A 26,201-nucleotide genomic window follows, 5' to 3' on the forward strand; every position below is an offset into this window, starting at 1 on the left:
TTTGTCAGGGTGTCATACATTCCAGTTGTATTGGAGTAACAGCAGTACAGTCTGTCTGTTCCCTTTGGAGTTAGGCTGATCCCAGTTTAATACTGAGACAAGGTTGATCAATACACTTTGAGTTTTGTAGTAGTGTTTGACTTGTAGCTACAGTGTGCTTTAGCCTTGGTACTCTGATGTCAGTGCAGTCTAAGTACCAAATACCTCTCTGGAAGCTACTTTGCTTAAAATAGGCAAGAAGTTTGGGGTTCTGAACATTCTGAATTGTGAGAACTATCATGCTGATGAGCTTTTAAGATTTTACTTTTTTATTTTCAGTTTTAATTTTTATGATTTATAAATGTATATTATGTGTTTCTGTGGAAGGAAAATTTTTAAATTTTCCTAGTGTTATGTCAGTCAGTGCATTTACTTTTAGGGATACACTTAGATTTATTTCTTGCAATGCTTATAACAGTTGAATGTAATGAAGTATTGGGACTTCTTTTCGAGTTTGTGAAAGATATATCTGTTTTTATTTTATCTGTACTCTTGATTTAGGAAATGTATTGCCATTGAATTATCTAGGTATGTGTTTGAGAATGTCCAAGTGGCAGTAGGTATGAAGAACTTTATGAAGGCCTTCTTGGTAAAAATCTCTGTATCCTTGTAATCCTTTCCCTTCAAAGTTGATTTTCCACAGCTGCTCTTGTCCTAATCAGATTGGGATTACTGTTTCTATGTTTTTTCTGGGTTTGTAGTACACTTCAGCTGCCATAGGGTACCCTGCTTGTAGATTAAGAAGTGTTTTAAGAATTGTATCAGCTTTGTGCATTGACTTCCTTTTACTTCCAAGGTGCAATTTAAGGATTTGCATGCAATCTGTTAAGTGCCGAATAGCTTTTGCTTTGCCTGCTAGAGCAGATAAGAATTTATCATGCAGTTTTCTCCGGTTCCCTATAGATTAGATAATGAAGTATACTCCTTTCCCAGCCTTCTGTCCTTTGTAATGAAGCCATAATTATTAATCTTTAATGGCACCTGCAATGCATAAAAGACAGACTTGGTCCTTATCTCAAATGTTCTGCTTGATTTTATTGTATGTGGTTATAAAAACATTGAAGGCTGAAAATTGTATTTGATGCTTCTATCAGTAGTGTTACTAATAATTCTTGCCTTGCCTTTTCATCTGTATGAATGTCGCCATTCTTGGATTATTTCTATGGTTTGATTTGTCTTTATATGATCCCTTGCTTCCTTGCTCCACCTCTGCTTCAGTATTTATTTATTTATGTAATTATTTATTATTGTTATTGTTAGTTATAAAACTAAAGTTTATATATAAATAAAGAACTACCCAAACTGTCAGCTTTAATGGACTATTATTTTACTTTCTCTTGTTCTTTGTGATTTTAGTTTTGTATCTTCTTTTAACTTGTAGTGTTTCCTAAGTTCTAGTTTTAAGGTTTTTTCTTCTGTCTCCATCCATTTGTTGAATATGCTAAGTCTCCTTGTACAATTTAACTTTGAGTCTGTGTCAAACACTACAGCATTTTTTGTACAGAGTAAAGCTAAATTTTGGAATTGATTTGAGAAGATGTGTTTTGTAAGACCTTTGACTTTTGGACTAATAGATTGCAAGTTATTTTCAAGTTTTATAATACTAATGATTGTCTTTTCTTTCAGCTAGTCTCATTTCAATTTAATTGTGTTATTTGTAATTATTAGTTCCTTGTAGCCAGATTTCAAACATGGTATTTTCTGAGAATTATTTCTCCTAATTTTGTTTCTTATTTGTATCTATTCATGAACCACAAACTTCTTGCAGAGAGATCTGCAGGTAGCATATAAATAAATTAGTATCAGCAGGTAAGACAAATGAGGGAGATGAAGACTAAGTAATCAGATAAATAAGAATGTTTCCATCTGTATTGTGATTGTTTGCTTTTTTGGTTTGCTGTTGTAGACATGTCTGTGGTATTCTGCTTCCTTGCCTGAAATCTTCAGCAGCCTTGACCGCAGCCATTTATGTAACCTACAAACCAATTTGATCTTGTGGTTTGAAGGTGTAGCCGTTGTGCTTCAGAAGGAAGTGCAGCATTAACATAAATGAGTAAGGCCAAATGGCTCCAATAGTTCATCCTAATGTAGTGTATCTAAAATACTTGGAAGAGTAACTTGGTATTCACTTGACTAGTGATTGTCCAAATTGGTCCAATACCGAAAGAGTAGTGGCGTTTTTCTAGTTCTCAGATACACTTGTAGGTAAAGCGTGTTTAGAAATTGCAGCTTAATTCTGAATTTGGATTAGTTTTTTGCTTTGTCATGTGTGTAACATCCTTCAGAACACAATGTGCAGCAGCTGTCACAAATGCTGTAATACAGGAAGTATTTTTCCTTGAAGGAAGAAGGGATCCTAAAATAATAAGGGAACTGTGCAAATAAAGTGTCTAATTTACTTCTTTTATATAAACCCCTCCTCTGCAGAGTAAATAATTTATCTTTTTTTTACAGCTTGATAAGAAACTAATAGTGCTATTAGTTATGCAACTAGTTTCACAAAACTAAGAATGAACTTTAATTGTGTTTTCATTTAAGTTATGGTAAAAGTTAATACCTGTAAGTAATTAAGTTGCTCAATTCTGGTAATTGCTTCTAAATAACCTTGAAATTAGCTAGCTTTGGAGTATTGCTTGGCTTCTTGAGTGTAATTCAGTACGAGACAACTCTGCTTTCAAGTTTCGGGGAAGGCTTTGCAGCCCACACATAGCTGGTGCTGCTGCTAGCATTCTCTGAGTTGGGCATATTTTTTTGCTTTACAGTGTTAGCAATATTAAGGTAAAAGAAAAACTCTAAAGAAGAATTAATCCAATCATCTACTGAGCAGCTGCAAACTCTTTCTTTATCTCGTGTTGCATGAAATGCTTCTGGCACCCTGCAGAGCTGCTTCTAGTAAAGCTCTTGCATAGTGTAGGTGTCATGTGAATGCTTGGAGATAGAGGTGAGATTTTCACAATAGATCTAACTGTAGATAATATGATTAATTATGTAATATGTGCACATAAGACACTGAAATGTGAGTGTTGGTCACAAAGGACTGGTATTGTTGGGTTGGAGAGAAGTAATGGAACTTGTTGAACTTTAATACCTGTTAGTCACAACCTTAAGTTCAAACTTACTTTTTGTCTATTACTAGGAAAAACAAGGGATTCCCAGTCACCCAGAATGGAATCTGAAATTGTGCCAAAAATTGCCAAAATGACAGTGTCTGGAAAGAAACAATCTATGGGATTTGAAGTTCCATGGTAAGCCAAGCCCTCATACATCAAGGTACATCAGCAGCTCTTCTTTCAGACTGATGCACCTGTAGCAAGTTTTCTTATTTTTTTTTCTATTTTTCACAGCAGTTTTAGTGTCACTCTTCAGAACTAACCATCTCAGCTTCTTGTTTGACTCAGAATTACTTTCAGAAGATGGTACCTCACGTTTTGAGTTTAACAAATCCTTTCACTATGAATAGTGCATAGAGATATCAGGTAGTCAGATTATTTAAACATCCGCTTCATAGAATACTGAACTTTCTTGGTGTTCGTTTATTTTAAATTTAGTTCTCTAAGTGGAATTATGAAATCAATAAATCTTAACTGTAATTGCTTGTTCTTCAAAGGAAGTCATGTATTTAAGAATAGTTGATGGGTAAAACAATCACTTATGGCTAAACCATGCCTTCCTCTGCAGCTTTTATTAACTTTAACAGGTGTCCAGGGTACAACTGTTGTAGAGTTTGGTCCTACTTGTGCTATAGCTAAATTAGTGCTTCTAATTTTATCCTGACTTGGAACTGTTAAGGGGGATGTCTCATGAGAGCAAGAAGACAGACATCTGAATCAGAGTCTACCTACAGTAATAGCCAGCAGTGAATAGTTAAAGAAATATACAAGAACAGGGCATGTATGTTGGGAATATGGTGCATGACATATCATGGTGTAGTGTTCTGTGGTTCCCCACAAATTTTACTTTTATTTGGTTTTGTCTATTTCTATTAAGAATGGTTAATGTATTTTTCTTACTTAGGTACCCTTATTCTGTTTTGAGCCCATCTTACAATAGCTATCTAATCTGTGGCAAGAAATGCCACAGTTCATCCTGAGGTCAAAAAATTCTCAAGTGTAAGTGTCAACATCGCAACCTCATCCTGCAGTGTTTGTAATTCTGATCTGGAAAGCATTCTTGGAAGTAAGAGGGCAACATAGTCTTTATCTTACAGCATCTTGTGCATGTTTGATAATGGAGTGGAAAGCAAGCAATTTCATCTGCTTAAGCACATTTAATACAAGGTGTGAACCTGATGTCATTATTTGTTTATGCTACCAAATATCATTGCTAAAAGACATCACCTTCATTTAATCTCCTTAGATGCAATAAGCTCCAAATGAAAAATTTCTGGGACTTTCAAAATATTTTGTCTGTACTGTTTGAGAATTGCAATATATAGAGGAAGCATAATTTTTTTTTCACTTGCTGTCTACTAATCAGTGGCTCTGGGTTTGACAACTGGACTCATGAAGTTCCAGGTACCTTCATCTCTTTTGTTCTTATTAAAATTCTTGGAAGTTGAAGTTTTTCATGGGGACTTCTATGTAGTAATTTCATTTGGATAGAAGTTTAGAGAAATAAAGGAATATTAAGTGAGTGAAGAAGTTCTGCTAGCTAATTCTATGTAGTTGTGATTGATTTTTTTTCTTTTAATCTCTAATAATGGCTGTTTAAAATGTTTCTTTCTAAAAAAGAGCAAGTACAGAATTCTGTATCTCTGATACTTAACATCTATGCCTGTTCCACAGGGAAGGAGGAGATAAGAATGCTTCCTCATCTGAGACTTAAGTAATCCTTGGATAGGCTAGTGATGACTCAGTCTCTGATGAAAGGTGGTTGTCTCCAACATGGTTCTCAGCCATTCTGCTTCTTTTCAGGGCCACTGACATAGTTTGTATCATGCTTCCTTATAGTTCAGTGGCAGAAAAAAGATTAAGCCTTCAGGACTTGTGGGTAAATCCTCTAGAAGCATCTTTAATAATGCCCTTGTGAGACCCCATCTGGAGTGCTGCATTCAGTTCTGGGGTTTTCAGCACAGGAAAGACATGGACCTGTTGGAGTGCGCCCTGAGGAGGCCACCAAGATTATTAGAGGGATGAAGCACCTCTCCTGTGAAGACAGCCTGAGAAAGCTGGTGTTGTTCATCCTGAAGAAGGGAATGCTTTGGAGTGACCTCAGTGCAGCTTTCCAGTAGCTAAAGGAGGTGTATAAGAAAGATGGGGACAGACACTTCAGGAGGGCTTGTTCTGTCAGGGCAAAGGATATAATGGTTCTAGACTGCAAGAGAGTCTAGATCGTATGTAAGGAAGTTTTTTACAGTGAGGATGTTAAAACACTGGAACAGATTTCCCAAAGAGGTGGTGGATGCTCCACTATGGAAACTTTCAAAATCACACTGGACCAGGCTCTGAGCAGCCTGATCTAGTTGAAGATGTCCCTGCTCATTGCAGGGGGGTTGAACTAGATAACCTTAAAAGGCCCGTTCTAACCTAAACTATTCTGTCATTCTGTGATTGTGAAGATGGTTTTTAATTCATCTCAGTGGTACTGCTGAAATACTAATTGAAAACAAACTTCTATTTACTGTTGAGATTGGATATACTTAAGGTGTTTAGCTTTAAGTGGGAGGAATAGGTAAGAAGTGGAATGATTTATAAAAGAGCAAGAGATTTGGAGCACAGCCAATCAATGAATATGGAAGAAGATACAATTTAAATGGTAAAGTTGCCTGCATGTCTTAAAGACCCCTTCTTCAAGGAGTCTGATGAGGGCCTCCTTTCTTTTGTCTAACAGACTGCTGTGGAGGCACTGCCAAGGCTATGACATTGACTTTATAGAAGCAGAGAATCATCTATTTCTAAACATGAAAAACAAAACATGAACTTCCACCTCAATGTATTAGGGTTAGTTTTTTTCTTCTACAGTTACCTTCTGGATTAATGGCAGGATAAGGATAACCTGTTGAGCAACAGAAAGAGTCTGTGTTTATTAACACCTAAGAAAGACTTGTTCCTTTGACCCTTTTTATAAATTCTTTATGTTCTTGTCTCATAGTTAATTTACTGCAGAGTGTTTATAATAATACAGCTTTTTAAAAGTATATAGTTTGTCACTGACCAAAAGCACCAGTATGAATTATTCAAAGCATTCTAAATTAATCTTAAAACATCTGTAACTCTGCCCCCTACTTTTACTCCAAAATATTTGTATGGTGCTGGTGCAGATACCATTAGAAGGAAATTGTATTGTACATATGAACAAGTTTTTGTTGTTACCTATATGGGATCTTAAAGGTAATTTTGGGACCATGTTTTTAAAAGCAGCAGCCTTGCATTAGCAAAAAAACCCCATTCTTTGACTAACTATTCAGACTATGATTCAGTCTTGTTTTGAGGTGTAACCTCATGTTGATCAGTTAATCTTATTTGGAATGGATGGGTTGTTAGATGCCATTCATTGCTTTGAGCATTGATTGCCTTTGTTGCTGGACATTCTTAGTGGAATTGTCTGCAGAAAATGGAGTTTGCTGGTAAACTGATGCTCTAGCAAAGCTGTTTACTGGGCTTTTTCTTTCTGTTAAGTAATAAAGGAAGCCAGAAGAAGTTGTGACCAAAAAAGGGTGGATCATTTTAACTAGTCTGACCAATATTTTGTAATTAATAATTTTGAAAGGGGAAATAAATGTAGACATTTCTGTAATGACTGTAAGTACTCCAAAAGAGTCGGTTGTGTAAAAATAATTCACCCAGCATCGAGACTAGAAGATGAAAATAATGTTTAAAAGCTAAATTCTGAGGAGTTAATATTGAGCAGATGAGCTTTCAAGTTCCTCTTTGAATGTGTGGTGGTGTGAACCTTTCAATACTTGTGGGAGATTGAATGCCTTCTAACATGTCTTATAACAACATATGTTGTATTTATTAATATTCCCCAGGAAACAGTAATGTAACCATAACATTTTATTCAGTTTACTGTTATGATGCTTGTTGGCAAGACAGCATAGGAAATTTCTGGCCTGGCAGTTTTAATTTTGACTAAATGTTGGTCCCTGCCACCTTTGGTTTCTCTGCTGATTTCCAAAAGAGCTGTGATAGGCTGTTTTGAGATTTATTCCTGAATTGCTGATGGTCAAGCTTTCTTGAGTACATCATCTCAGTGCATATGCAAGCTTCATAATAGTTCTGTCCTTTCAAAGAAGTTGAGTTACATAATCAGTCAATGTCTCCATGTTACCAGATAGCAGTGGTTGGCAAACTGAGACTGCTTTGGACACTTCCATCAACTCCTCAAACAGCAAAGTGAGCAATGGTTTAGGAAGTGGTCTTCCTCCAATATAAATTTTTTTTCATATGGTAGATTGTCATGGCTCAGACCAAGCTTGAACTTTACTACCAAAGATGCTTTCTAGTGCAGTTGACTTGGTTATATTCTTGACTGCCTGCACTAGTGGCACACTAGTACTGCCTTCTACATAGTTTTCAGTTCAGTAATTTTGTAAAACCTTGTGGGAAGAGGCTAGCTGATGAGCATTTCCAATGTCATTAATTTTTGTTTATTGACTATTGTGGAGCTCCTTAGCATTTTTCTGAGCCGTTATCAGGCTTTCAATAAACTACTCATCTGGTTGCCATGAAGCATAAGTAACTGTCAGGGTCTTACTATTGCATTTCTCCTCATGTACTTCCATGGGACTGGAATTTAACCTGCCTGCTTTCCTGCTTAGGTACCTAGCAATAAACTTGCTCTCCCTTTCCCTGAAACTGGTCAGCAAAAAGCTGAATTGTGTTATTAGGGATATTCTGTAAGTAGATCATATGCTCTCTCCATTCTGATGTTTCTTCTCTGAAATGGCAAGTCTAGTTTATTGTGGCACAAAATATTTCCAGGTTTCCAAAACATAATATCTGAAACTTTTAAACTATAGCAGTGTACTGACTCTTCAAATACTGTACCCTTGAAAAAGTAGCAAGGCCTAATGATGGCTGGAGGTTTGTTTCACTAATTTCATTTGTGTCTAGCACTTTTTCTTTGCACCACCCAAAATAAAAGCTACTTGACTTCCTTCAGCAGCAAGGGTGGTTGCAATAAAAGCTACATAGAAATGAGAGAGTACTTGGTCTCTGGCAATAACCATGGTTCTTTCAGATGCTGTAATTAGTTTGAATTCTACCACACAAAACCCATCTTGTTTTGGGGAATCCTTACTGACATATGCTTTGGCCTGCAGGAAGATCTTAGCATCTGGGATTAGAAAAAGAATCATTACCTAGTTTATTGAAATAAAATTTATAGGCTTGCAAATAACCTCTTTATGAAAATACATTCTTGTCTTTTAATAGGCTGATCTGACAATGCTTGAATATATTTCAAAAAGCTATAGAAAAATATGAGAGTTATGTTTGTGGGTCACACTACCTTCAGCTTCATCTAAATAACTGCCTTTTAAGTTTTTTTTTCACTTTTGAGAATTTGGTTTGGGAAGAAATGCATACACTGAGAAGGAGAGAAAACTATTTCCAGCTGTAAAGGCTGTTTTGATATGACTTCTTATACAAATAGTTTTCTCCAGAACTTCAAATAGTAGACTTTCAAGGAAGAAAACTTGATACCAATGTAAAATATCATATTTGCATTTCTGTGTGACCTTTGCATATTGGCACTAGTCCTGGTACTTCAATGTGAACATGCTAGGTATTATGCTGCTAGATACTATGCTGAGACTAAAGTTTGCCTGAAGTAAAGGAAAAAGATGAAAGAATCTTAATCTTGATGAAGATTTTCTAATGCAAATTAATTGTAAACATATGAGGCTCTCTTAAATGATGGAGACAAAAATTATTTGTCATACTTTACATCATTCAGATGATTTTTAATACCTTACTACAATATGTAGAAAACTTAGTTATCACAATTCTCTGTATATTTACCCTATATCAACTTTATTGTTTCCAGTCTGTTTTCATGAAGTAAAATTTCCCTGCAGAGACATTGGAATGGCAAAACAATTATTTTCTCCAAAGTATGTTTTCAGCTAAATCTTAATGTACTATTTAAGGAATTTTAAAGGCAGAGTCTGCTGTTCAGCCTTACAGAAATGCACTTCCCTTTTCCAGTAAAAAAAACTTAAATAGTTGTAGTGACTTTTTTCCCTGTGGAATAATTTGTGTGTAATCAACTTTCTTCATTGCTACATGTAAAGCAATGATGACCAACTATTGTTTTTTTTTAGAAAATCAAATGTTATCAAGGTTATTCAGTTTGTCAAGCTGCAATACTCTCTGTAACATGGTGATAGTTGGCGATACAGAACAGTTGGCTTTGTAGTGTGAATTCTAAAATGTCAAAAGATTGTGTGACCCAAGGCCGTAGTTTGATAAAAACTTGTCCTTCTCCTAAAAGTGGTTTGCAATATTCTGATAGAGTAACTTCTTTTTGGAACAGACTTTAATACAAAAATATAAATAGACTTTGTACATCTATATTTTATTTAATATCAAATAGATTTTCTACAGAATTGTTTATCTATTATGCAGAAGTACAGTTACTGTTTGTACCCCTGCAGCCATCATGGCTGGCATAGAACAGGTTGTTTGCTTAGCTAATTTGGGAAGCATGCCTGGGTATCCAGCCTTGAGGCAAGAACCTGACCTTGGGTTTTAGAAAAAAAATCTGGATATTTAGCCTTGAGACAAGAACCTGACCTTGGGTTGTGTAGCCAAAAAATGAATGTTGGAATTTTTTCTTTGGTCTCACAATCAAGAGAAAAACTTGGCTTTGGGCCTTATGAAAAGGTGTCAAAATCAATCAGTTGGCTGCAGTACTGATAACACAGGTTGGTTCTGAAACTGTGGGGAAGAAGAGGGAGCTGTAAAATGTCCCATGGTACTTATTGCTGTAATGAGAGGCTAAGTTTGCATTTGATCTGAACATTTATAATGTTTAATTTTTTAAATAATAACTCTTCAACAGCTTCTTTAGTAGACTAACATGTTGAGGCTGTATTGTTCCATGAGATCTATGTAATGGAAAGGGGCTAACACAATGCAAATACTCCTATGCAGACAGAAAATGAGAAGTAATGTCAAATAAAAGCTGACATGTCACAATGTGGGATTCTAAAGTACCAAAATAAATAGTTTTGTTTGTAGAAGTTGAAAATATTAAAACAGGGTAGTTTATTGTGGCATGCAAGCAGAAAGTGAAGAGTGAAAATTTCTTTGTGGATGTGGAAACATTTGACTGAGAGCCTGCATGAAACTGTTCCAGAGAAAGCAGTCTGCAGTATGATGGTACAGAACTTGAAAGGATTTCCAGTTTTCCAGGGGAAGAAGCTTCTTCTCCTTGGATAAAATTTTGAGAATAGTGTGTTGTTGGGATTTTAATTTTCTGTATAATCAGTGGTTTGTATGTTGACAATTGCTGTGACAGAATGTTGGCAGACCTGTAATAACTGCCTCTGTTCCAGTCTTGTTCCTACATTAATGCCTCACCATGCAACTCTATCAGGCAGTAAGAAAGCTTTTGCTGTCTTTAAAAGTTTACTTAGTGTTTGTTTTTAGTGATCATTTTTGCTATGACAGATAAAGAATAATATTGTATGTTCTCAGAAAGCTTTTGTCAATCAGGAAAATATGTTCATTTATAAAATGGAGATAAAAAAAGACCGTGTAAGAAAATATATTTGAGATTATTTACCATTAGGATTAGTATGGTGATTTGTAGGAGAACAGGGTGTTATAAAAATGGACTTTGAGAATCCAAATCTCTTTAGTCCTGCGTGTCTTGTTTGATGCTTGAAGCAATTTTTTTTCAACATTGATAAATCTTAACTCATCTGTTACAGTTCTGTATAAGCATTGCACTTTAAATTGCAGCTTACATGTGCTTAATATCAACTCTTTATGTTATATTGCTGTTCTCAGAATAAAACATTACTATGATGAACTGTAGTAATGGTACTGTACGTGGAAACTGTTTCAGGATCTGTGCTTCAAAGTTGACTTAGGCTCTTAGTTCAGAGGAAACCTGCTCTGTGGTTGTTCTGCGTAATTGTCCTTTCCTTTCCTGTTAAAGGAAGGGTCTATGGAAAGCTTGTTTATCCTTGTTTATCTGTTTGATATATTTTACAAGATTTCATCTTATCTTGCTTTTGTAAACAGTGCTGCTTTTCAGACAAGATGTTCAGAGATGGTATCTGTGCGGTTTTTATCCAGCTGCTTATCAGTTCCACCTTAATGGGCTTATCACATACTCCTTGGGGCTTACATGATAGTGAATGGAAAACTCAATTTCTCTCCCTTTTTTCTGTTTTCTTTGCCATTTGCATTCTTTGTGTTTTCTTTTTCCCCCTAGTGCGATTGCTGAGGAAAATGGCCACACTAATACACCTCAGAAAGGACTGTTAGCTGAAGATGCCAGTGTAGCTTCTGGAGTGCTTGAGGCTGTCTCAAAATCTATGCCTTCACCCCAAGTAGTGCAGGTTTCAGAAGAGCAGAATATGGTGCCTACTCCAGGAAAAAAGTCAAGCAAGGCAAAACCACAAATAGATGTGAAAGCAGAGTTGGAAAAGAGACAAGGAGGAAAGCAGCTGCTGAATTTGGTGGTAATAGGTAATACTGTTAAATTATATTTCTGACAAACATAAAGTTTAAAAACTGTGTTGATTGAATCTTGAAGTAACATGGAAGCAATTCCCTTCCCTCACTCCAGGGAAGGGAATCTCATACTGTTTTCAGTTGCATCTGCATTTTTTGGAAGGAGTACATTCAGATGTCTTTGACTTGGACAGTGAGGTTGATTTAGAGTCCCTTTGAGCATACAGAACATGTTTGGTTTGGTTTCATTGTTGCAGTGTGTTCTTTTTAGCATGAATTTGGAGGTACTCTATGGCTGTCATGCTAACTGGCTGTTGTTATAACTTGTCTTCTTCCTGTGTCTCTGTCTCACAGGATTATGAAGTTCTACAGATTACAGAAGAATTATCAGTGCATGTGATGTTTATATGTTTAGTATATTTCTTGTGCTATACCTAAATTGCATGAATAAAATTGCTGTAATATTTATTTTCTTCCACAGGACATGTTGATGCAGGCAAAAGTACTTTAATGGGTCATTTGCTCTACCTTTTGGGAAATGTGAACAAAAGAACTATGCACAAATATGAACAGGAATCTAAAAAGGCTGGTAAAGCTTCATTTGCCTATGCATGGGTCTTGGATGAAACTGGTGAAGAAAGAGAAAGGTAGAAATACATTTTGATGGGAGTTACCTTTTTTTCTGTGAAAGAACAGCTTTGTCAGAAAATATTAGTCTGATAAACTAAGCATTGAAATGTCAGTTCATCTCATGTGACTTACATTACTTTTAAAATGAAATCTACAAATTAATAAAATTAACAATATTTGTATGCTTTATAAAAGGCCTTTATTAATTTGAACTATGAAATTTAAAATTGCATTTTTATATTGAAGAAGTGGGTTTTCTGATTTGGTATTTTTGATTGATTGATTTTTGATTATATTTTCTCTTTGCTCTGAGGTTTTTATTTAAAAAAAAAAATTCTGGAGTCATCTGTAAATGTTTGGGATTTTGGGGGTCTTATTTTGTAGTTGGGATTTTTTGGTGATTGGGAGCAGCATACTAAAAGTATGTTCTACTACAAGATGTTTTGTCCCTTGAAAGTTCCTGTCTGTCTTGATTGTCTGTAAAGGGAGATGCAGGTGACTATTCCAGATGCAGACATGTGCATGGTAGGTGTTTGCATTTGATGAGATGGATCCTATCCTGTGTGTCATGCAGAACATGTAGAGCGTAGGGAGATCTGGAACTGAGTCCAAGTGTGTTGTGATCCTTCCTTGGTAATCAGGAGTTCTGCCTGTGCATCTTTGCAAATGTGTAACTGTATCTCTATTGTCCTATACCACCTATTTTTAATTTTTTTTTTTAGCTCAGCTATGTTTTTCTTACATTTTTCTGAGGAACTAAATATCAAAAGTATAATTAGTAGTGACTTAAATATGCAGTGCAATTTTCATATTTTCGCTGTGCTTGTTGGGACACAGTCTAAGGGTACATGGGAGCACTGGGAATTCTGGGTGTTTTTCTTCACACCTGCATTTACTAAAAGGCAGCTCTAGAGGTCTGCTCTTCCAATACACAGGTATCCCTATGGTGAAGGCTAAATCAGTGAAAGACATGAAGGGTATAATTTCATAGTTGTGTTTTTAACAGCTTACTTTATTTCTCTGTGAAGTTTTAAAGCAGTTTTAATGGTGCATTGCATGTATGCTTTATTTAAGGGGAGTGACGATGGATGTGGGTATGACCAAATTTGAGACACCAACTAAAGTAATTACATTGATGGATGCTCCAGGCCACAAGGACTTCATTCCAAATATGATCACAGGAGCTGCACAGGTAAAGATGGTCTAAAAGGCTTTTTCCAGTATCAGTATTATTTGTAACTTCTTCTTAAATTGTTTTTTTTTTTTCTTTTAAAATCTAAGGTGGAATGGAATGGAATCATTGATGGTGTTCATCTGTCTGTGCATTTTCTAAACTTAAAAAAGAATGTGTTTGTTAAACATTAAAGGTAGTTGCTTTTTATTGATGCTAATGTTTGGGAAGAAGGTTTTATTATGCAAGTAATTTAATAGTAAGTTGCAGTTTGATAAAACCACACTTTGAAAGCTATTCAGATGTGATATATGGCTACTCAGTGAGTAGTTCTGTGAAAGTCACATTGTAGGGGAAGATTTTAAGTGATTTTGAGCTTAAAGAAAAAGGATTTATAGATCAAGCAAAACACATTTTTCTGTTTTACAATGTATTTTGTAGGGGTTGGGAAAACAGATAACAAAGTTTATACACCATGCATTTGTCTTGTCAAGAAGGTATTTGCAGAGACTGCATGACACTTGTTTTAGGATCAGTAGGTGAAGTCAATAGCATTGGACACTACCCATTGAAATCAGTATGGCACTTAGCAGTTTCCTGTAGATTATTATTTGTGGAAATAATACCTCAGATATAGGGGAAAAAACACATGGTTACATTATATAAAAGGAGTAATTTTTTTTTCACTTAAAGGTACCCTTTTTTAAATAATAAAATTGATTCTCCAGAGTAGAGATTTCATTTTTTTTTCCCTAAAGCTAAGCTGCGTATAGGTTTTTGCTTTGTCTGTGCCAGAATTGTCTGAAATGTGGGTTGTATCTGAAGATCTTTGTTGAGTACTTGGATGAGTACTGCTAGTATGATCTTAGATAGAAAACTGCACTGTAGGAAGACTGGTTTGTCCCAAGTTCTGCTTTAGCTCTGAAGCAGAGCCTGGGTGAGAATTCAGACCTTGTGACCCTTCTGTGCTTAGGCTGCGGAGTAGTCAGAAGTTTGCAAATTATAGTGTATTTCTTATAAAACCATCTATATGGCAGAGTATGTGTTGTAGCAATTTTATGAGTTTGAAAATTAGAAGTGAATCTTTGGTTTCAGAGCAGTGGAAAATACTGACTCAGATGTGCTATTTTTTACAATTTTTTTTTTTTTTTCTTTTTGGGAAAAATAACACAGGCAGAAGTATTAAGAGAAGAGCTACAATTCCCCAGCAATTGTATCAGTTCAGCAGAAGACAGGTCTGACTGAATAAAGCTTGGTATCTCTGTGTTCCAGCTCTCAGGGTGATGAGGGGCTGGTCTGTTCTGGAGCCTGTTAAGGAATCACTGAAACTGTGCAACTTTCTGTTGCCTGCTAGAGTAGGCTTAGTGCTGAAGCAATGGTTGAAAATGGCTTTAGTGTCTTTTTATTGTGGAGAATGCTGTTAGGAGGTGAACCCCCAACTACTCTTATGCAAAATGCAAAACCAGCATCTGGCCTTTGATACACATTCAATAAGTCTTTGAGGTACTGTTTTTATAATTTAGAAAATGCAGAATGTCTTTTTTTTTTTTTTTTTTTTGAGGAGAAGTTCAGTGCAATGCACTTCTGGGGCTGGGAGCTCTGAGAAAATTCATCAGTTATCCTTTTCCTGTTCTCACACTCGTGCTGTCTCTGAGCTCTGGAGATTTCATGCCTAGGATGAGGCCAGGGAAGTTCAGAATCAGGATTCTTTTCCTGGAATTCTGAAGCATAAACATTCAAGGAAAGGGAAAATGTAACACTTTTTCTTCTCTCTTTCCATTATGTCCATCTCTTCAGTCATCTGACATTTTCTTACACCTGCCTATTGACACCAGTACCTTTGTTGTTCACATCTGTTGCTGTTGCTTAGTACATGATGATGATCTGACTGGCAATTACTTACCAAAGCAGGAAAAGTACAAGAAATATTAGCAGCATTTAAGGCTAACAGGAAGATCTGTGTCTTTCCCAGTGCTTACGTGCTGACTTTTGTGCAGTACTGTAGACTGTTTGCTCTTAATGCTTTGGCAGAGGGTTTGTCTAGGTGATAAAATAGGCTACTTCGTTTTTGCCACCTTGTGATTTTGCCATGCTCCAGTGTGTTGAGTGGACTCTGAAGCATTCACATCCAGCATACAGTCAACAGTACAGTACAACTGGTTGTCCCAGTTGTATAATGTGATGATTTGTTTGTAATTTTTGCAGCTTCTCACTAAGACGAAAGTGCACAGACTGAGGCAGAGAGAATTGGACATAGTGCTCATACATTGTTCTAAAGCTTCTGAGCATAGGCTGCTTTTGTTCAGATCTGTGCAGCATCCACAGTGGGTAGATTGAAGGGGACAGGTTCCCCAAACCAGCAATTGTCCTGTGTTTAATCAGGAGGTGATGGTTTGTGACATAAGATGACATAATGCCATAATATCTCACGGAAGTGGGTATGATACAGATGGGACTGAGCTGTTTCAATTACATTTGGAGCACATCAGAATTTCATCTGTGTACCGTACATATTGTGTGAAATGTTACTGATTTATGTATTTACCCAGATAATTTCCACCTCTTAACCACTTTCTTTTTTTTTTTTCCTTTCTTTATAATGTAGGCTGATGTGGCAATTTTGGTTGTGGATGCCAGCAGAGGAGAGTTTGAGGCCGGGTTTGAGACGGGTGGACAAACTCGAGAGCATGGATTATTAGTGCGCTCTCTTGGAGTGACACAGTTGGCTGTTGCAGTCAATAAAATGGACCAGGTACATGCTTAGTTTCTTCATTTAAGTGAAGGGCATCTGTCTACATTTGTAGATATTAAGTTTAAGAATCAGTATTGTGAAACTCATAATAAAGCATTGTTTCTTTGCTTTCCAGCTCTGTCCCTTATGTTTAGACTTTACAATGCCATTCTTTTTATTTATCGGTGTATTTTCAAAGTACACAGAAGATTAAGTTTGGTGCTAAAATGAGCAAGGGTCCCTTTTGTAGTTGTGGAAATCTCACAACAGTTAATCTCAGTGGAAACTGTAAGATCATCTTGGTGGTCATTTAGGTCAAGACTGCAATAGTTTTATTTAAATGTGTAAAGTATGTTAAATATTACTATTTACGTTTTAAGTTACTCCTGTAATGAATATATCTTACTGAACCTGAATTTTGTGTAAATGTAAAAAAAAGTTGCTGTTGAAATTAAAAGGGCTTGCAATTTTAGTGGTGTTTGTGATCAGTAATTGCTAATGTGTATGCTCTTATATATTCAAGTATGAATGCACCTGGAAATCTCATGTTTATAAATACCCATCTGTTTCTACTACAGAATTGATGACATGCAGCTGTATGTTCAAGTTATGGTTAAAAATCTATAATTTTATTATCATATCATAATCTGTGCTTTATTTTAGGTCAATTGGCAACAGGAAAGATTTCAGGAAATTACAAGTAAGCTTGGCCAATTTCTTAAGCAAGCTGGCTTTAAGGTAATATATTTGTGAGGCCTTTGTTGCTTTGTTCAAGCATTTGGGTGGGATGAACTTTTCCTACAGTCAGGTTATTTTGTGTCACTTTCCTGCTACTGCTACATGCACATAATATAGCAGATTTTTCTGCCTTTTCTTCTTGGAAGGGTGATACTGAGTCCTGCATAAGGGTAGTCAGTTCTTTAATACTCTTTGTGTCATCTTTGTTTAGGTCTATTGAATCTTTGGGGTACTCAGATCACTTGTAGTTTCTTGGGATTGTTGGCTACAAAGCAGAAGAGACCAAGAATTGTCTATCTTAATGTTCAGGATTACATGAATGACAGTAGAGAGTTTTATAGTGGAGCAGGTATCAGTGTGGATTATGAGCTCATGAGAACTGTCCTGTCATGTTTTCTGAGTTCCAACTACTATTCATTTGGACTGGCTGGTTTTCCTGCAATCCCTATGCATAAAGCAGCAATACAAACCTAAGTTTTCCTGTCAAACATGGAGGAGTTTATTACCTGAACTCAGTTTCTAGTTGTCAGCATTGATACCATCATATTTAATTATCTCCAACTCTTTGTTGGAGCAGAGTGATCAGGCAAGAGGTAACCAAAAAGGAAATGGATCCATGAGTAACCTGCCTTCTCCAGGGGAAATACAAATGTGACAACTATTCTTTTAAAGTTTAGATGCATAACATTGAAAAAATGCACCTCTCACTTCTGCTAGGAGATCCTGTTGTTAATGTATGCTTCACATCTGTTTGTTTTCTTTATTAGGAATCAGATGTGGCTTATATCCCAACAAGTGGCCTTGGTGGAGAAAATCTAGTCACAAGGGGTCAGTCAAGTGACCTCACACAATGGTATAAAGGAAAGTGTTTGTTGGAGCAAATTGGTAAGTGCAATTTTCCTCATTTAAAATAATACATCTTAGTCCTGTGTGTGTTAAAACTTGTATTTTGGGTAAAATGTGAGACAAACTCAATGAAATGCAACATAATTAATTTCTCTAATGGAGAAGTTGCTGAGAGAGTTATTACATACTGACATTCTAAAAAATCTTATCAATTTATTTGCAGATTCTTTCAAGCCACCACAGAGATCAGTGGAAAAACCATTTAGACTGTGTGTTGCTGATGTTTTTAAAGGTTGGTTGTTTTTATAGTGTTTTTACCATCATTTTCCCAATATTTAACACAAGTGTTAAAAATGCTGTCAAAATAAGACCTAAAGTTGGAACTTCATGTGTAGTCCTAGACCAGAGTAGGACATTTTCAAGTTCTAGTCCTTGCCAAGTTTTAAATAGTACTGCTGAAGGTGAAACACCCTGGAAATGAAATTAAGGAAGCTAATCTGTATGACCAATTATTTGTCTGTGTAATGAGTTCATGGTTCTGTGGGACAGAATGTGGGACTTTCCCAAACTGGTTCTGCTGGACTAAATCAATATTTCTTGAACTTTTTTGGAATGTGGCTTTGGGCTCTTTTGCTTTCCAGTCCTAGATTTTAAACAAGTTTGTCTTGTTCCTTTTCCATTCATTGATGTAGTTGTGAATAATGATATATTCCTTAATCTTTGTATAAAAATTTGGGCAGGTGAGGTGCAAGAAAATGGTGATGGTGGTGAGACTGTTACAACCAGCCAAGGATTTAAGGCAGTGAGCTATTCCTTAGCATTAATAAAGATAGCAACAGCAAGAACTATAACCAGTTCTTACTTTGATTGTCTGGTGGAAATAAAGTGTCTTGAGCCTGTAAGGTTTTCATGGTAAACTTGATTTTTTTTTCCATTTAGTCGTTTACAATTGCAGATAACTTAGAAGAAATAAGGCTTCTAGACTCAGCCCATTTGAAACATTCTGTAGGTCCCTTGAGAAATGTTGCAAACCAAATGGCATGATTTGAAAACTGTTGTAAATATTTTAATCAAATATTATTATTGAAATTCATATTTTAAGAAATTTTGCTTTCTATTTAGGATGTTTATAGGGGAAGTACAAAAAAATCAGATTGAAATACTGATTGTAAGTAGTACAAACCTGGAAATACCAGGTTTGTGCAATTTTCATGTGGGCCTTTGAGAAAACACTAGATATTGTGCATGCCCTTAGTTAGCTGATTTAACTGAAGCCATAATGCTAAATATTGAAGAGTTGCATGGGAAATTACCCTAGTGTGATATCACTGGTTTTGTCATCTATGCCATCTCTCTGTTTATTTTTTCCTGTTTAATTTCATGAGCTGTGGGAAAGTGTGTTAAGATTATTGATTGAGATCTTTCAAAATAATAAATCACAGCTTTTCAGCTGCAATAATAATTTTTGGATTGAGAAAAGTTTTCCAAAATGAGCAATTTTGACTACATCTATTTTGCTAAAGTATGCAAAAAATATGACTTTGGAAGGGACACAATTTACATATAGAGGGCTTATCACTAAATGTGGCCTTTTAGGTGTTTTTTAGGCTATTGTTTTTACGTTATGATCTCAAAACTTAATCAGCTTTGATGCCACCAGAGGAAGTAGCTGCAGTACAAGTACATGAAGCAGCAGTTGTTCTCAGCTCAGTTCCAGTGCCAGTGTGTGCTCAGGAGGAGCTGTCCATAGAAGTGTGTAAAAAGTGAGAGTGCTGAGTGTACTCCTACGTAGTTTGGAAAACCCCTTTCTCTGTTAAGGCTGCTCACATATGTTTCACCTGCCTCAGCCAGCTTTTAGATGTTATCCTCCACAATCCTAATATTCATTCTCTCCTGGCTAGCTATCTCTTGATTTGAGAGATCCCTGAGTGAATAAATCTCTTTGGTGCTGCATCAGTCCCCACTTACTATATTATAACTCTGTCTAGGGTATGACTGATCTGACCCTAAAATGCCTTGTCCACCAACCAAATCCTGAGTACAAAAAGCATGTCCTGGCAGAACTCCAATACCATGATGCACAGAAATTGGGCCATTTTTTATGCCCTGGTTCTGTCTCCCACTGTCCATTTTGCACTTGCACTGATTTCAGGGGGAACTGAAGGAACTTGACACTTTTCAGGAAGCAATCAGCATGGGAGTTGGTGAAGCTTCAAAGACCACATTGGTTTACCAAGGCAAACCTGGTGCTGATGTGAACAAAAGATAAATGGTTCTCAATTGTGCTTGGAAGTGGTGGAAAACCTGGAATCAGGTCATGTTTCTGGTTGCCACAAGTGCTTGCAAAGCCAGCTTCAGGTTGTTTTGTGTCCTGTACTGAGATGGTGTCTGTAACGTGACTTGGGTATTCTTTTTCTAGCCAATATCAGCTTTGACAGTTTTCTGTTTGACATTTGATGTCATCTGTTAATTGTCCGTGTTTCATCTCATTTGCTGGAATGAATAGAGGAAAACCAGCGTGCAGGCATACTGGCAGTATCTTTTCCAGATAGAAGGATGGAAGCGTTCACTAAACAGAAGCATTCATCAGTATCTGTGGTGAATGCAAAGAGCAAGTTACTACTAAGTGACCTCAAGATTAGAGATCAACTTGTTCTTTTAAATTCAGCTCTAAGTTCAGCTTTTAATTTAATGTGAGACACAAAATACTAAGATGCTTGCTTACATCACTGAATTCTGATGTTCATCAAAAGATTATTTGTTGTTTGTGTGGATACTTAAAATGTCATTGTAGAATCAGTTCAGAGAGTTGTTTTTTAAACACACCTGCAAACACATGCTAAGAAGACGAGGCATTTGTTAAGGTGTATGTGCATAAATGTCCATGTGTAGCATATCTTTGGAAAGTAACTGGCATATCATTCAAATGATGAACAGGCTCTTAGGACATTGAAGATGAAAACTTTGCAGATCTTTTATTCAGAAGTACCTGATCATCTCTAGTTATAATAGTTTCTCATATTAAATAGTACTGAATCATTCTTTAATTTTTCCAGGAGTAAAAGTAATATGCAGACAGAGTATGTAGGATTCTGACTCAGTTAAACAGTAAAGTGGCATAGGAATTTGCACCTGTATGCATGAGAATTATTTTGAGAGGTCTGTCATATTCCTTTTATCTGTAATTATAGTGAGAAAGTGCTGAATTAAATAATATTGCTAGAAATTAAGGGACTTAGTCTAATACTGAAAAAAACTAAAAAATATTTCTTTATGTACCTACATTTGCTTAAAGAAGAATATTTCTTCCTTAGTTCTGAAAAACATAAGATCTAGAGGTTTTGAATTTAATGTTTCATTTTCATTATGATGCACATCTGGCTAACTTGCAAGTACTGAACACTGCTGAGAAGGGAAAAAATCTTCATTATATTAAAAACTTGTCTATGCATTGGTGAAGGACTAATTTCTGATGGGAAACTGACTGTATTATGAAGTTTTTTGAATTTGTTACTGTGTTTATTACAGACCAAGGTTCAGGATTTTGTGTGACTGGTAAAATAGAAGCAGGCTATATTCAGGTTGGAGAGCGACTTCTGGCAATGCCTCCCAATGAAACTTGCACTGCAAAAGGTACAGTCTTCAGAAGCGTGTTTACTTTCAGGTCAATACTGGGCTAGAAACAGTTACTGAAATGGTAACAGACTGTCAAACTGATACTAACTGTCAAACATAAATTGTGAAAGCATAAAACGAATTTCTTTAGATGTGACTGTGTCTGTATAAATATGTCTGTGAACAGTATGTGAAATCTTGCTTTTTTTTTTTTTTACTGTATCAGATAATCCAAATGTTGTAGCCCTGTGGCTTTTGACATGGTTTTATGAAGAGCCTGTAAAAGCATTTGAGTTCCAGCAATGTCTGTAAAGATATTCAGTACAGGAATCATTAGTATTCTGCTTTACTGTGGAGTGTTTCTTCTGTTAGGAAGTGTGAGGATGTTGAACAACCTTTAGAAATTAATCTTATGAACTGGTTGTGAAAAAGCTTGAGAATAAAGTCATCCCTCCTGTTTGATGTTGTAAGATTTGTCACTGATCCTTTCATAGTATCAAATTTTCAGGATATAGTTGTCTTGAACAACTAGAAAATAGAAGAAAATCGGATTTAAATTTCAATGTATTTGATTTCTGGAAAGAAATAGCTAGACATTAAGTGCTTAGCTGTTTCCTGATAAAGCTTGCTGTCTTTGTACTGCAGAGTTGGTTTTGCTTCATATGCAAATAGAAGGATAAAATTATGATTTTCCTACATTGGCCAGTGAATAAAAAATTGAGTCCTTGAGATATGAATAGGTTTATGTATCTAAGTATTTAGCCTGAATACAGCAATGTGTTGGTTTAGTTGTCTGTCAAACCCAGCTTGTTCAGTGCTAATTTGGGAAGCTCTTCAGTCTATCAACTTACACAGTTCTATGCACATTAGTCACATGCACAGGAATGTTACAATAATGTGGATGAATTTGGGTAGCAGACCACTGTAGTCACTCCTCTGTGTGGGGAGTGGAGGAAGTACCATGGAAACAGATGTATTTTGTCTGAGTATCTCCTGCAGCACGATTCTATGGTTTTTCTTTTGTGCTGCTTCTCCTATGACTGAAAGGCAAATGAAGGTTGGGCATATAAGTTCATTAAGTATTTACTATTTATATTCAGTGTAAAGAAGTAATAATTTAATTTAGCATACAGTATTTACTTACGGCAATGTGCGCATTAGGATTCAAGTTGTTCATTTCAAGAGGCTGAATTTCTTTCATTCTGTGGTGATGACAGATATATCAATAATTATCAGCACTGCTTAAAAAATGGTACTTAACATGATTATAGTTGAATCATGCTTTTTGGCATGTTTTTGGCAAGTGGTTTTGGGAACAAATCTGCAAGTCAAGAGGTACAATCTGCAGCAAAATAGAACTAGATCCTATAAATATATGCAGTATTTCTAAAAATCCAGGTTTTTTTCTTTCTCTCTTGGTGCCCACCAGAAACCTCAGGATGTTCAGTCAGAGCTAATTAGTCTTGCCCTCACCCATCAGGCAGGTTGTCTTTTTAAAACATTAAAATACATAAAAACCAGAATCAAATTGCTTGTAAAGGTGCTTTCTAACAGACACGATGTCGCGAACGGAAGGCTTCAGTTACACTTTTTTATGAAAGAGTCAGCAAACCCACTCAAGGTAAATGAAAGTTGACACAGTACCATTAAAGTATATGAAAGATGCGGTCTAGGGTGTGCGTGTGCCTCAAAGGATGGGTGGGGCAGATATGGAGATATTAGTAGTGCAGCATTTTCAGGATTGCGTCATCTGTGCTGCTGACAAGGGCCAGGTCCCCTCCTCTGGCTCGAATAAGGCCATGTTATGGTGCAGGGTGCGGTGAGAGAGAATAGTGAATCCTCACCAAGGGGAAGGAAAGGCTTCCTCAGGCTTCTCAGTTAAAAAGCTTTTACTCTCAACCCATTCATACTGAAAATTGATGAGTAATGATTGATGAAGCACAAATGGCCCAAACAGAGCTGTTTGTTTGTAGCTCAGAACCTAGGTACTTCACTGTGAGGTTCTGTTCTTACTCATTTCCAGGAATCACACTGCACGATGAACCAGTTGATTGGGCTGCAGCAGGAGATCACGTTAGTCTCACTTTGACCGGCATGGATATCATCAAAATCAAGTGAGCAAAGCTGGGTTTCAGTCTAAGTAACGGTTTGTTTTTAATGAAAAGCTGTATAACTATTACACTGGGCTATAGTACAGCGGTTTACTTGAAGAATGATGTGGCTACCAGGATATTTAAAACCAAAGTGATGCATATCACCTGGCTTGCATGTACAAACGTTGGAAACATCTGCTGCATGTGCAACGGCAGCCTCAGAAGGATACTGTCAGTTTTCATCCTTTGCCCTAGTGCTGACACCAGTAACCTTCTGAGCCCCTTTCTTTTAGACTACCCCCTGGACATTTTAATTGCCAGATAAATTCAACCGGTGTTGCTAAATAAACCAGAAAATTTTTCAAGAACTTCTCAAATTATCAATCATTCTAACAGGACACATGCAAACAACTGTCATTTTGTACTAATAAGTAAATCTGTACAAGTGGAATTGATGGAACCTGTTTATTCAACACATTTAGCTACTTGTAAGATTTATTTTCCTAAATGTTTTGCTAAGGGGTGGTCTAATAGTGGTGTGCAGCAAATCTCTTTGTGTCTTCTCCAGTCTGTAGGATTCATGCTAGGCATTAACCTCAAGCTTTTAAGTGTCAGTTGTTGTTCAGGCCAGGTAATTGGATCTACAATTTGTTCACCTTTTTTACATTTCAGTTGGACTTCAGACAGCAAACTTTCAAGCTACTCTTGGAAAATCTCCTTCCATTGGTAGTTTTTCAAATCTAACCTCTGATTAAAGGGAAAAGTACAGGTATTCTGTCTTGCCATTTCATAGTGGGTTGGGATTCTCAGTGGTGAAAGGTTGAGGGAAGTCTTGTTCTAGTTGTTGAATGAAGTCTTGAATCAATTTATTACGTTGATGTCTTCATCTTTTGGAGATATGTTAGGGTTGTAAAAAAAAAGCTATGAATTTTTGAGTCCTCTTGATATTGATGAAATTTGATGTATATGTTTAATCATGCTGTTTTTTCTCTTCCGTCATGTTTTCCTGTGTGGGATTAATTTTCCTTTCATTTCAGATGGCTAAAACTAGGCCCTATGAAAAAGCTGTGTCTAGGCTACTTACCATCTTGTAACAAGCAGCAGCTTTCTTGTGACTCCAAGTAGAATTTTTTGGAAATAGGTGTTGCTGAAAGCTCAGGTTTTGAATCCTGATCATGCTGTCCCCTTATTATCCAGAAAATACTTGAGCCACGGGCAGCAGTACTGCAATTTTGGGCACCCTGCAGTATTTTATTCTGTTGAACGGAAACCCTGAATCTCTGAATGAAAGTCTAATTCTTAAAAATATCTACGCACAGGAAACAATGACATTTTCAGAAACTGATTAGCACTGGAGGTAATTGTTCACTGAACTAGACAGAGCCCTTCATGCATACACACAAGATAAGGTAGACATTGTCTAGGAATGCATTTTGTTACAGCTTTCAATACAGTATTCCTGGAGGTCCACGCACCTACACCCCCCCCCACCACCCTGCTTGTATTAAAGTGTTGCTGCTTTTCCTTTGCTTGTCTTAATCACTGCCCTGGAAAAGGATAATTATTTAACGCTTCTATGTCAAGAGATATCTGTTTGTTTGATTTTTTTGTTTTTTGTTCTCTCTTCTAGTGTGGGCTGTGTATTTTGTGATCCCAAGGAGCCCATTAAAGTTTGCACTCGGTTCAGAGCTCGGGTTCTCATCTTCAATATTGAGGTTCCAATCACTAAAGGATTTCCTGTAAGTCTCTTTGAAAACTGTGTTCATGGCAGGTTGTTCAGGGCTTTTCCTCTCTCTGTTTGACCTCCTGAATACGAGGTACAGTCAGAGTCTAGAAGTGGTTCTGTGTCTCCAGAGGAAACAGATTCTTCTGTAATTTGACATGGATAGAAGGGGCCACTGTGGCTGTTTATGCATTTTCTTACTAGCTTTTAATGCATAGCTGAGCCATTTCAGAGAATGTGAGTTCCACCACAGCTAGGCTTTAGAAGCTCACATCTTGGGGAAATACAGTGATGCACTTAAGTGTAAGATAGCTTTTAATTTTAAAGAAATAAAACACCAGTTCATGCTACAGAACTGCACTGAGGTGGCAAAAGCAAAACACTAAAGGATGAAAAATGTATTATGATGACATAAATTATGGCCTTTGTGTAATATCGGTTGTGATCGCAAAGTTTAGGAGCTAGAAACAGTTACTGGATGTGAGGCACACATCCAGTGTGCCTCTGTGCCCCCAGTGTTCTCTCCTGTGAGAGAAGTTTTATAAGTATTTCTTTAAAAAATATCAGTCTTAAAGCAAGCTGCTGTTTTCAGCTATTAACACCTAGGATCACTGATTATTGTAGGATGTTTATTAACTGCAAAAAATGTTTTCAGGTGCTTTTACACTATCAAACAGTAAGTGAACCTGCTACTATTACAAGACTGTTGAGTGTCCTGCACAAAAGTACTGGTGAAGTGACAAAGAAAAAACCTAAGTAAGTGTTATGAATAGTTAATAATTACGCAAGAAATGGGTTGATGTTTAATACACAGTACATCAAACAGGTTCTTCTCTGAATCAATTATATGTTATAAGAATATGCTTTTATTGTTTTAGTTGGTTTCATGTTTGGATTTCATTGTGCTTTGCAAACTGCAAAACCTCCTGCCCTCTTGATAACTGCAGGGCACCTGAGAAGTGCAGTGATTTAGGCCTAAGGTCAC

The 26,201-nt window shown here is 36.4% G+C and overlaps 1 protein-coding gene across 4 annotated transcripts in view; it reads left to right on the forward strand.

Moving 5' to 3' along the window:
* The window catches only part of HBS1L (HBS1 like translational GTPase), a 57,775-nt gene that overhangs the window by 29,109 nt on the left and 2,465 nt on the right, over positions 1 to 26,201 (forward strand). For 3 of the 4 annotated variants that reach the window (XM_059467614.1, XM_059467618.1, XM_059467616.1), the window contains 12 exons: positions 3,176 to 3,284; positions 11,428 to 11,684; positions 12,151 to 12,316; positions 13,374 to 13,491; positions 16,076 to 16,222; positions 16,865 to 16,939; positions 17,707 to 17,824; positions 18,009 to 18,077; positions 21,314 to 21,418; positions 23,424 to 23,514; positions 25,124 to 25,232; positions 25,872 to 25,972. In XM_059467614.1, coding sequence (XP_059323597.1) covers positions 3,176 to 3,284; positions 11,428 to 11,684; positions 12,151 to 12,316; positions 13,374 to 13,491; positions 16,076 to 16,222; positions 16,865 to 16,939; positions 17,707 to 17,824; positions 18,009 to 18,077; positions 21,314 to 21,418; positions 23,424 to 23,514; positions 25,124 to 25,232; positions 25,872 to 25,972 — 1,465 coding nt within the window. The remainder of the gene's footprint in view (positions 1 to 3,175; positions 3,285 to 11,427; positions 11,685 to 12,150; positions 12,317 to 13,373; positions 13,492 to 16,075; positions 16,223 to 16,864; positions 16,940 to 17,706; positions 17,825 to 18,008; positions 18,078 to 21,313; positions 21,419 to 23,423; positions 23,515 to 25,123; positions 25,233 to 25,871; positions 25,973 to 26,201) is intronic. The other variant, XR_009418029.1, reaches the window with a different exon arrangement.

Source organism: Ammospiza nelsoni, chromosome 3, assembly GCF_027579445.1.
Source record: "Ammospiza nelsoni isolate bAmmNel1 chromosome 3, bAmmNel1.pri, whole genome shotgun sequence".
NCBI lineage: Eukaryota > Metazoa > Chordata > Aves > Passeriformes > Passerellidae > Ammospiza > Ammospiza nelsoni.